This window comes from Sphaeroforma arctica (genome assembly GCF_001186125.1).
Source record: "Sphaeroforma arctica JP610 unplaced genomic scaffold supercont1.715, whole genome shotgun sequence".
In the NCBI taxonomy this organism is placed as follows: domain Eukaryota; class Ichthyosporea; order Ichthyophonida; genus Sphaeroforma; species Sphaeroforma arctica.
The window spans coordinates 35566-47875 of NW_014039843.1; the positions used below are offsets into that span (position 1 = coordinate 35566).

The following is a 12310-nucleotide window of genomic DNA, read 5'->3' on the forward strand; positions in this document are numbered from 1 at the left end:
ATATATATACATATATGTATGTAATATCAATAAATTGGAATCGACTAAAATATGTTTCACATTATCCACTATACTGCTCGAAAACTAAAGCTTCGACAAAGTATTTGGGACCAACCTCCGTGGACTGAAAGTACCTATGACGTATACATTCCATATGCATCCTATATGCCCACTTTGAAAATACGCATACATCCTATATAGACACAAATATATCCCTGCATGCCTACATACTCATTCAGATTTCAAAGTCATAACCCTATCTTATTTGTTGTGACAGAGGGATCAGAGTAAACCTTTTGCTGCCACAACCACCCAGTACTTCATCGCAATCTACACGAGGTTTCCTGCATTCGTTGCCTTCATATGATCGGTAGGTTCGGAGTCGTTTTCCACACTACTTTGCACAGGACACAGTGTTTCCATTGGTTTGCTATGCGTTTATTGATTGCATATCTATTTGTGAATGGCTCCGGTGCGCTGGCTTTCTGTGGTCGGTTGGCGTTACATACGCGAGGTATGCGCATGAGCACAGGAAACTACATTGTCTGCTTGAAATGAGCAGAATATGCTTTCATGTGCAGAGGGTACACAGCCTAGTAACGTATCTTGAACTATAAAGTAAAGAATTGAGTATTACTAACATAACACACCATGTCTGACTGCAAACGATCTCATAGCAGTCTTTTAACTCGCCAACTCGAAATCATTTCAATTTCTCTTGATCGAATGCCAATCAAATCAAAGTATTTCTCGATTGCCCCACCCATCGCGTCAACGCAGGTACAACTTAATGGATAAGTCCATGAACCTTCTGAGTCTGATTCCCCAGTACACACCATACACCCTGCGGGCACTCGTGAGACGCTTCTCTGCCACCTTCATTAAAACCATCAGCGGTACTGTGCCCAGTAAGTGCGCCTCTTCCATGTGTGTTTTTCGTCGGAAATGTGAGTCTATGCATGTTAAGCTATTAGTGCCTTTGTGTTCAATGGTATCCAAGTGTCGTTGGGCCTATGTACTTCGGTTGTGCAGGGTACAGCATGTGTACATGCATGAATCTTGGCGTGTTTACTTCAGAATAGCACCCGTGCGAGGCTACGGTTTGCTGCTATGTAGCCCTATAGACTAATCGCATTGCTATTATTCATTGACTGAGTGGTGGTCTATTGCTTCTTCACCCTCTAGTAGACGCAATATGTTACTCTTGTACCTTCAAATTGTGCGGATTGCCCTCAAATTTATAGATCTTGCTCTCGAGGAGCACATGAGTTGGGTGGGTATATGAGGATATATGTTTATAAACAAACCCGATTGGGGTTCGTTGCGAGAACTGTTGCTCATACGCTCGTAAATTTCGTGCGAAAGAAGTCAATATCGACACATGGATCCGTCTGATTTCCATAAAAGTAACAGATATTCTGCGGTTGCCCCAAATCTCCCCAAATTCACAGGCCTCGCCATTGAGGAAAACTTAAGCTGGGTATACGAAGACGAGCAACCGGTGGCTATGAAACAGGAGCGACTGACTGAGATGTCGGTAGGGGACATAGACTTTGTGGATGGTACCAAGATCGCTGCCAAGGTTGTGTAGATGCACATCGCACATCTCACGAACATATATATACCCATTTCACAGATTTACTCTTACATATATATGTGTATATACACAAAGATCATTCTGGTGGATTGTTGTAGGTGTAGATGGGGCTGACTCGATGTTTGGTACTCATAATACAGTCAATGTAGTACAGTGCTACGAAGGGGACATCATCTACATCTTCCACCAAGCAGTCTTTGCAAGGTTCTGTCCATCCGCAAAAGAGGTGCATGACATATAACAGGCGAGATAGGTTGGCGCATGCTTTCCTCCTTCACTGATATTGGCATGGTAGTAGGACAGTAGGTATAGGACGGAAGAGTTATCTCGGAAGACATGTGCAGACGTGCGACGACGTGTATGTGCATATGTATAGGACTCGCCGTGATAGAAAGGGAGGAGCATTCAGCAATGTCAAACACGTATACTCACTGCCCGAGGGATAGGATTGTGCCACGAGTCATGCAGGAGTTTAAATAGTTTGGGATCCTCACCCGATCAAAAAAGAGTGTAAATAGATTGTGTACTACCCAGAGACGAATTGCCATTTTGTCTTGTTCACAAACAAATGGTTACATACCAGACCGGCACAAATTCCGAACCAAATATAAAATATATAAACCACGTACCGAACAATACCCAATAGTGGCTACCCCGATTCACTAACCAAAATCGCCACGGAGATAAATACAAGCTCAAACAAAAATAAATATACAATACCTACGGCATCACAGACCGACACTGAATTCACACCAAAACAAAACAAAAACAAAAAAACAAAAATAACACCGCTTGTAGAACAATTCCCATCTGTGGCGACCACAACCCACCACCCAAAATCACTGGCAGAAGGCGTTCGTTGCACACGACTCAGAACAAAAAAATAAATATACGGTGCCTATAGCGTCCTATATCACAGGCACTCTAGCCGCCGAAAAAGTTTTTATTACTGCCGCAGATGTTCATCAGCATATGCTCGAACAACTTAAGAAATAAATTCAGGCGTAACCCGTAGTTTTAGGGGCATAATCGTAGCACTGGTCAGAGAAAAAAAACAAGGAAGGTGTCTTCACGTTACATATATTTATAAATGATGCACGTGTTCGTAAATGCACTATTTTAAACACATACAATACGTATATGTATTTGCAAGTACGTTGTTCATGCTGGAGCGTTAGACTTTATTTATTGTTTCGCACGGTAAAAGAAAAGGATAAGCATAGGCCTACGAAACATCAACGTATCTCCACTCTAGTCTGGGTTACAAGGTTAATTTGTCAAAGTTACATTGTCGTCTTCTGTCGTATCAGTCACAAGTTTGGACTGGTGCCTACGAATACAAAACATACTTCTAATTATAATTAATATCATTTAATACCGGTTCCTGTGACCGGTTAGAGTATTCGAATTGTAGATGTCCTAAGAGGAGATGCCGGAACAAGAATCAGACCCGGCTACTTAAACTTAAAGCGTGCTATTAACACAGAATCTCAAGTGATGTGCGCCACAACATCAAGCCTCAACCATATAGGCACACAAGAAAATAATCAGTGATGCGAACCCATTCTCACTCAAACAGGCATACGTTCGTGTATCTAATGGGCGAGGAGGGCGTCTTTATTGTTTGTCGTTGTCCTCAGAGCGAGGTGGTTGGCTCGTTTGATATAATCTATTTACAAAACAGACTGTTCGACAGCAGCCCACCCTACTCCGATGCATTTAACTGCAATTCTCCATTAGACGCGCGACTCCGTTATATCGAAGCACCCGAATTACGGTTTGACGGATAATGTCATAGCACAACTACGGCACAATCCACTGTTACACACGCACATATTTTGAAATCTACATTCCAGACATGCGAGCTTTTCTCCCGGCTGTGCGCGTGCGTGTGATACCTATGCACGTCAGAGTCTCCCCGGTAGCGTTTGGGAATACATAGTGGACCGTCCATAGTTTTTTTTGGTCAATTCCGATGGCACTACAGCCAAGATTTCAAGGGTTTTCACGTCAGTTTAGGCACTGCTTGATGTCAAGCAGGGCCATTGTCCGACCATGATGGAGCCAGCATCATAGTAAGACGTGATCCCATTGGTCGCTTGGCACCTAGCGCTGCATCATTTACGTTGGCTTCACCAATACCGCTTTCCGCTCCGATAGTACTCTCAGGCCCGACCGATAGTCTTTCGTCTCTCTCAGTTTTCGCATTCGCATTTACGTGTGTGTTTGCCTGTGAATGTGAATTAGCTTCGGCCGATGCTGACGTAGGAACGCTATCACTCGCCCTGACAATAGTTTCAAGCGCAGGTCTAGTCCGCGATAGCTTACTCTGAGGCATGTTCTTCGGCGCGGTTTTATCTCCCGGTGCAAGCGTTGGGCTCGCGGCCCTCTGTGTCTTGGCTGGGTTGTAGTCGGGGGTGTGGTCGCCACTACTGTAAAACATGCGCTTCTTTGGTGGTAGTATGTTAGGCAGTAAACAGGCACCCCCTGGCACAGGCGAGAACGGGCGGGGAATGGGCTGCTGTTGCGGCCGTGCTGTGTTTGGGAAAGTGGCACTATGGCTCGCTTGCGTCCCGTGCCTGTTGTTGTCAGCTTCCGCTTTCTTTTGAATGGCATACATATGCGCAGGTATACAAGGGTATGTAACACTTCCGCCCCCACCACCCGCACGCGCGGTAGTGTTCGCTGACTGACCACCAATGCTTGTTGCAGCCCTTGGATGCGTGGATGGGTACCTATTCTTCGGTAAGGTATTGCCGGGGATAGCTTCTCCACTCATATTCGCATTCATATTCGTACTCCTCTCCGCTGGAACCTTCGTAGCAGTGTCAACACTCAGCTGAGCGTTCTCTGCAGCACCGTCGCTCGATGATCTGTTGAATTCCTTCACATTGTACACCTGCGTGGGCGTGGGTGCAGCCGGGGCCGTATGTGTACTGTCACTGTGCGTAGCTCCAGTCACTCTCCCAGGAGGTTTCCCACCGATACCCTCAGTTACCTTGAGCTCATCTTTGTGATCTGTATTGGCACTCCTGCTGTCCGGCCTGCTTGACATGTACGCGTGTACTTTGACAGGACTGTGGTGCGGATTGGGCCTGGCCCGAGCACTCCGCTCGCGCGCGCTTTGAGCGAGTATGTGCTTCACAGAGAATTCGTCCAGGGCCTTCTGACGAGAAATTGAGACAGAGTCGTATGTCGCAGAAACAGACACCTGGGGGCTGGTATCTCTAAGTTGTGCCTGTGCATTTAACTTCCTACTCACACCAGCAGCATCGCCTGAGGTGGATAGCGACAGTGACTGGGGTACATCGCTGTTCTTCTGCTGAGTGGTGTCTCCATGTACCGGTTGACAGGGTCTGGTTTGCCCAGCCATCTCCTCGCGCGAAATAGCCACAGTCACAGACACATTGGACTTTCCATCCACCCCTCTCCTCCTTGTCTCGCTTGCACAAGGGTCGATGTCGGAAAGACCAGGTTGCTGTTCATGTGTGGGCGCACTCCTACCTTTAGATTCTTGTATATCCTCCGCATGTGTCGATGTAACCGACGCGCCTAATGATTGCTTTCCAACCACGTTATTGTCGACAGGTGCGTCCTTTAGACGGTGGCTTGCTTCAATACCCACCTCCATACCCTCCCTTTTGGCATCGTTGCTTGTAAGTTGTTGGAGTACACCCTTATCCATACTTCCACGCTCACCCACAGTGCTGTTATCTGCGGCCGTTGCCTTTAGTTTAATTGCACTGGACAAGCGCTCCTTCGACTCATTTTGCTTGCGTATATCTGGCACAATTCCCGAGGGCGAGTTCAATCCCACAGGCACGTCCGCCTTTGTGCTCACATGGTTCTGCACGTCAGTGTCAGCTTCTGGTTCTGATCGAATCTGCGACTTTTGTACTGGCTGCGTACGCGCTTTTATGGACAAACTCGGGTACAAGGTAGCGTTGGGCACGGCATTGGTGGAAACTCGCTTACCAGACGTATCAGTAACAGTGCTCTGTTTCTGATTAAGAGAAAGCCCATTCAGGACATTATTGTCCTCAGAGGGTAGGCGGGCGTAATTCAGCAGCTTCTTGGACGTTTCAGTTAGAACGTCTTCGGTCGACTTCGGTGTTTTCAGACCTGCATATGTAAGGTACGTGTCTATTGTTTAGTCATTTGTGCAAAACACTGTTACATAAACGCTATCATCGAAAGCAAAATGAATATGTATTTATATACGTACTTGAACTTGAGCGAAGTAATAGATCGAATGCGTCGATGCATAGTTCGTTATTGTACATATATCTCGTTTGTACGCGCCTCGCAATGCGCCCACATGTGTACAAGAACACGAATAAAACTATATCCGTTATGTATCTGTTTATTGGGTCGGGTATGTATGTATCGCACTTTTACATGTAGGTATGCGAGTGACAAGAAAAGAGTTTATGCGAACGTGATGGTGCGCGGATGTTGTCGGTCAGATATATGTTTGATGAGTGAACTATTTGCCGATAAGTAGTATGATTGTTCATGTGTAGATTGTGTGCACGTAGTTTTAGTAGTCGTGTGTGTATTTATGCCGGCAATAAGTGCGCAGTGGAGGCGTACTTTCAAATAGGTCTACGGTGTGCGTGCCGTGCGTGGACAAAGTGTTTTTGTGTGCGATCGTGTATAGAAAGCTACAAGATGCCGCATGCATGTGCGAGTCGGCGATATGCGTGTGCGTGAATTTGGAAAAGATATTCACCTTGATCATACGATTATATCTGATTCGGTTGTACATGGATCTCCTGGGGTGCTATTTAGATGATCTTACGTACGCATGTCGGAGTGCACATACTCCAAGATGCAATTTTGAGTGTGCCTATACATATTTGTACTCACGGATGGTGGTATGATGCTTTCTCACTTTTGACGATGACCTTACCGCCATCTAGCAGGTGGCCGGTTCATTTGTATTATACGAACCGCCGCATTCACATACAATTAAAGGTATTCGTCCGAGATATCGTGATAAAGCATACACACACATATATATATATATATATATATATACAATATAATATTAGTGCAGATAATGTGGAGTTGTAATACAAACGACCAACTTATGTACGCAATCATGCCACACGCATAGCCTCCATTCACACACACCATCTGATAAGAACTTGCACACGCACATGAACAAAACAAAGCAAATGAAATATAAAGACATATGCATTCATACATACGATCAAAAGCGGCGCGTATCTGACCTCACACATGCATGTTCATAAAACAAATACACACACTAGACTGACTTTGTGAGCAGAATGTCGCCATGCACAAACACACAGCATCCACTTACTTGGAGTGGTTTCGTCAGCAGCCCCTTTGATTTCGGTGTTTCCACGTCCATTCTCGGGTTTCTGATCAGACACGGGTACGTCTGCTTTCCGCCGCTTATCCCTGTCCTGCTTAGTATTGCTTCGAATATCTGTGTCGTTGCCGTACACACCAACACCAATATCTACACCTGAGCCTAGAGGCTCAGAAACCACACCGTCACGTGGTACAACACTGACTTCTTCGTCTGCATTTGATCCCTCCACGCTTGTATGGTTGCCTGTGCCGTTACCTACACCACCACTACCCCTCCTACTCGAGTGTGCACTTAAAGACCGGCTCCGAGCCTCTGTGCGTATCCCATTCGTACCTAAACTCATATCATCGCTATGCGTCGCCCTGGCCTTCTCCCTTTCTCTCTCTTTGCCTCGGTCGCGTTCCTTTTCTCGGCTTCGGCTTCGTCTACTCTTCTCACCTCCGGACTGCTTCTTATTCTTTATTGTCGCACCATGAGCCCCATTACTCCCACCATCCTCGTGGCTTGCCGGTGTTTTATACTCCTGTGTGTTATATTCGGGCCCCTTGTTCGGCACTCTGTCGCGCTCTTTCGATCTGCCCCTGTGCTTCTCCGTATCCTTACCCTTCGGCCTCACCCGCTTTTCTTTTCCTCGCACAAGCTTCAACTTCCGCGGCGAACTCCCAGCATCCCCGACCTCTGATTCCTCATGTTTCAAATCAAGAGAGCTTGCATTACGCGCCTCTGGTCCATTTCTCTCCTCTCCTTTTCGTGCACTGACACCAACACTTCCACCAGACTTGCTGGAGCCACTGCTTCCCTGCCTTGTGCCCGAACCCCTCCCCTTATCTCTGCTTGCAGTCCTCTCTATATCCCTACTCCAGCTGCGTTCCCGGTCCTTGCTCCCCTGTGGCTCAGTGTCCTTGCCTTTACTCTTCTCTAGCGCAGTACGCTTTATCCGCCTCTTCACATCCACGCTCTCATCATCCGCCCCTTTCGAGCCCCTGTCACTTTCTACTCCGGTACGTCTCGCATCCTGCTCCAGCCTACTCCTCGGCCGGCTTGAGCTTGTGCCTGGCAAACTCTTCCCACTCACACCACTCTCATGCACAGATGTATCTTCATGTACTGTAATACTCTCTAAACAAGTACTGCTACTCTGCCTATGTGAAGTGTCCTTACGCGCTTTCTCTTCCCGCTTGACACCCATCGAAGATGCGGGTCGTGAGTGGAGTCTGCTTGTGGAGTCTCGCTCAATCTTGTCCTTCCTGCTCTTCTTCACTGTGCCAGATTCGCGTTCCCTGTTTTCTTTCCCGATTTTCTTCTCTGAGCTGTTGGCTCGCTCCCGCTTATCCTTAACCTTTTTGTCTGTGCCCACAGTCACGCCTACCGTACATTGTGGCGCTAAATCCATCGCATCTGTGGATTTACTATCTGCGCGAGACCTCCTATCCTTGTCCAAAGAGTCCGCTGAAGCACTGTGTTTCAGTACAGGCCGGGTTGCCCATGTATCCACATCTCTCGCAAGATCCTTCTGCTTCACATTATTTCTATGATTCTTTTTCGCCGTATCTGCGTCTAACCCGCTCGATACTGTACGACTTGCCTTCGAGCTCGATTCCTTACTACCAGTTGTATGCGTTTCGGCAGCGAGGTTGCGCTTTGTCATTGCTGCATGTGCGTGTTCTAATGCTCTATCCAAGGAGTCGTCAGAAGCATGCTCGAGGCCCTCTTCTGTATCTTCCTCTTTCATACGCACACGCTCAGAGATTTTCTCTACTATCCGTCTGGGCGAATCACCTTTCCGAGATTTGTGTGGTCGTTTGATGTCTGCAAGCCAACAGCGTAAAAACGAGACCGATATGACAGTTAATAGTTACAAATCAATAAGCATCAAGTCCACACGGCGGAATGAGGTATATTCCTCACTGATTATGTCGACTATAAGGCGACTACGATATGGAGTAGTAAGCTGAATAAGAAGCTAGATACAGACGGGTACTTGAAGTTTCTTTTTGTTTCGAGGTTCAACTAATCCCCTCCCACCCTGGTACTGGTCTGGTGAAGGATCAGGCCAAGAAAATAGCATTGCGAAGAGTGACAAATTAGAAATCATTTGTTTTTAAGGGGGGAAGGGGTCCCGAGCTCCAAGTAGTTTTATTCGAATCCACGCAAAAGATATACAGTGTTACATACAACACAGGTGGCGAGATAATCTCCGCCTACAGCCAACAAAACGCTAGTTTTTCCATACAAGGAAACAAACAAACAAACAAACAAAAAAATTCAGAAAAACGACCATACCGTTCTTGGGGTCGGCTTCTACCGCGGTACTTTTATCTCTAGCCTTAGCGCTGCTTTCAGGCAGCGTATCACAAGTCGCGCGTTCGGGATCACCTGACGATGTTGGTAATCTTACTATTAGTGTCGATGATTTGCCAGCAGGCACGCTACTGCTATTATGAGGGTCGCTATTACGCCTCGCTCTTTCCTTCTCACGCTCTTTCCTCCTCTTTATTTTTTGCCTCAGCTTTTCTGACCCCCTGTCTCGACTGGAGTCCCGCTCCCTGTCTGTGTCTCTCCCATTCTCCCCATCTGTACCACTCAACCTACTCCTGGCGCGCTCTTCATGTGATATCTTCAGGACTCCCTTCACTTTTCTCTCTCGATGCGCCGGTGTATTTGCATCTCTTTCTCGTTCACTCTCGCGTCCCCGAGACGTCTCTCTTTTCACTCTATCTTTTGTATCCTCATTCTCCTTCCCATCAGGTCCCAACGAAGGGTTCTTCCGTGAATTCACGTTCTCCAGTACCCTCTCACGACTCGCACATTTCCGGTCTCCATTTTTATCCGAAATCCTTTTCTCATGCCCACTTTTCCCTCTCCTCGCTTCCGCTCGCGCTTCAGCCTCACTCCCCGTCATCAGCGTATCCTGGCTGGGTTCTCGATGTATAACTGACTTCTCACGACTATCTCGTTGAGCGTCGCCCTGCTTATCCCTACTCGACTTGGACACCTTCTTTTCCACAGCAGGTGCGGCCTTCCTGTCCTCTGCCTCGGACGAATCCTCCGATGTGGAGCTTATCACTCGTTTGCGTCGTTTGCGCTTCATTTCTTCGGCCGCCGATTTCCCCAATGCCACCTCACTCCCGCCTCTCTTCCTCGCAACAGAGGCATTCGACTCCTTCGAGTGACCACGTTCGCCTGCGCTGACTTGTATATCATTTTTGTTACGTATACGTGCACTAGAAGTGGCACTTCCAATACCCGGGCCGGTCATATCGTGCGCATCCGTCTCCGCTCCTGTACTTGGTGCGTGTTCTGGGTTGGACTGAATATGAGAAGATTTTTCGGTCGCCGTATCGCTCTCGCTCCCATGTTCTCGCTTGTCGTTCCTCGCCCCACTTGTCTGCTTGTCTATAGCGATACTTTCATGCACCCCTCCATCACTCTCACCGGGCTGCATCTCCCCATCCTGTGATAGCATCTTCCTACTTTCCGTACTCCGTTTCCATCCATCCTCCTTGTGCATCGTACTCTTCGACTTGCTCTTCCCCTCAGCATGTTCATCCAATTCACTATTATCCTCATTTCCTAATCCTAATTCTTTCGTTTCCTCGGCTTCTACCCCTAATTCTCCCTTCTCCTCCTCTCTCATTCCTACTTTTTTCGATTTCTTTTTCTCCGCACTCCTGTGTCTACATCGGTCGCGGTCCGCCGTATCCTGCGAATCAGAGCTCGATGTAGATTCATCGCCCCTGTCCGGCCCTATCCTGACCTTACCGGACTTTCGCACCTGTTCATCTGTCAGTATCTGGGTCTCCTGCACCCATTCTTCATACCTACTGCTCCATCCTTTGTAATGGGCCAGGTAGTGCGGTACGGGTGGATTACGCATAAGGGACTGCGAGCCTCTGGCGCCTTTTCGTCCGGTATATTTGAGAGATCGCTTGATGATCTGTGGCCAGCGCAACGTGCAAAGGAGTACAAAAATATTAGAAAACAGGACTGGAAATATAATACGTTCCATGCCACAAAGTCAAAGGGCATATCAAAGGAAGGATACACAAAACAGACGAGGAAGTATTGGCACAAGTTCGAAAAAGAGACAAATAAAGCAATGTGAGCAAATAAGGTGCATATCTGCAAAACAAGAAGTGGTTTGTCACATGCTGATACAGAGACTCACGCCCGCCGAAAATCCAGCAACTGATATACTGAAACCATCGGAAAAGCATTAAATTTCGTTAGCAGAGGTGTATGCCTAGTGATGAGCCCTGATACACTATAGCCTAAAGTGGGGTATTTCGTACGAATATACACTTGGTAAATCTAAGTATCACCCGCGCTTGAACACACCAACTTAATCGACGCAGCCCTTCCACCACATGTGCCAACATGAGGACCATTGCTCACGCACTAAGTCATACCTTTCCAGCATATATCTGACCGTCATCAAAAGACATGGCATATATCTTCTCCCCGACCTGTCTCGAGTACAAAAACGAGAATTCCTGCTCCAATTCCTCAGGTAGAGTATCGAAATCGGCATCGCCACGGTCACCGCGTGTCCGCCTGCTACCAGCAGCTGGCCTTCCCGGCCGTTTATTGGCACCCCCTCCACCTCGGCTGTAGAAATTGTGTTCAATGACTGAGACAAAACAATAATATGTATATGTACATGCACAAATCGACGTATACACACAAATCTATAGGCATATGCTTACTAAAGCACACCCACATACGATTGTGTTCATGATTGAGACAAAACAATAACGTGTATATTTACATGCACAAATTGACGTGATAACCTCAAATCTATGGGCATATGTATACTAATACACACTCATACATACGTTTGAAATATTCTTAGGGATATTTTATTTATGCCTACATCCAGAAACAAGATTTCAGATGAATATAAATGAAAGAAATCATACATAGCATGATCGCGTCTGGCGGATCAACGCATACAAGTGCACATTCAAATAAAATAAAATTTATATATACACACACAGAAATGAATACCGGGATACATAAATACATAAATATATACATAGATATATTCATACCTAACACACAAAGATACATACATACATACATACATATATATATATATATATCCATTCGCTTGGTGGAAAATATCAATACACAACAACACACACACACACACACACACACACCTACTATACGTAAACGCACACATATACCAACACACACTCACCCACATACATATGTATGCTTATGCACTCACAGACACAGACACAGATCCAGACCCAAAAACTGATATACAAGAATACATATACACATACACGTGCATTTTACATATACATACGTACATGCATACATGCATGCATACATACATTTATGTATATAGATACATATACATA

At 46.4% G+C, this 12310-nt stretch overlaps 2 protein-coding genes across 2 annotated transcripts in view; one reads left to right on the plus strand and one right to left on the minus strand.

Moving 5' to 3' along the window:
- SARC_08198 (hypothetical protein) overlaps positions 1-1591 on the plus strand; it is a gene marked incomplete at both ends in the record, with an annotated part of 7681 nt that extends 6090 nt beyond the window's left edge. The window contains 2 exons of the mRNA XM_014297836.1: positions 781-908; positions 1452-1591. Of these exons, the coding sequence (XP_014153311.1) occupies positions 781-908; positions 1452-1591 (268 nt within the window). The remainder of the gene's footprint in view (positions 1-780; positions 909-1451) is intronic.
- A 1556-nt stretch (positions 1592-3147) lies between these two features.
- On the minus strand, positions 3148-11549 carry SARC_08199 (hypothetical protein; the record flags this gene model as incomplete). Its single annotated transcript, XM_014297837.1, has 4 exons — positions 3148-5719; positions 6927-8750; positions 9225-10878; positions 11351-11549. Coding segments are annotated over 4 exons (5767 nt in total), but the record flags the coding sequence as incomplete, so codon positions are not given.
- Between the last annotated feature and the right edge of the window lie 761 nt (positions 11550-12310).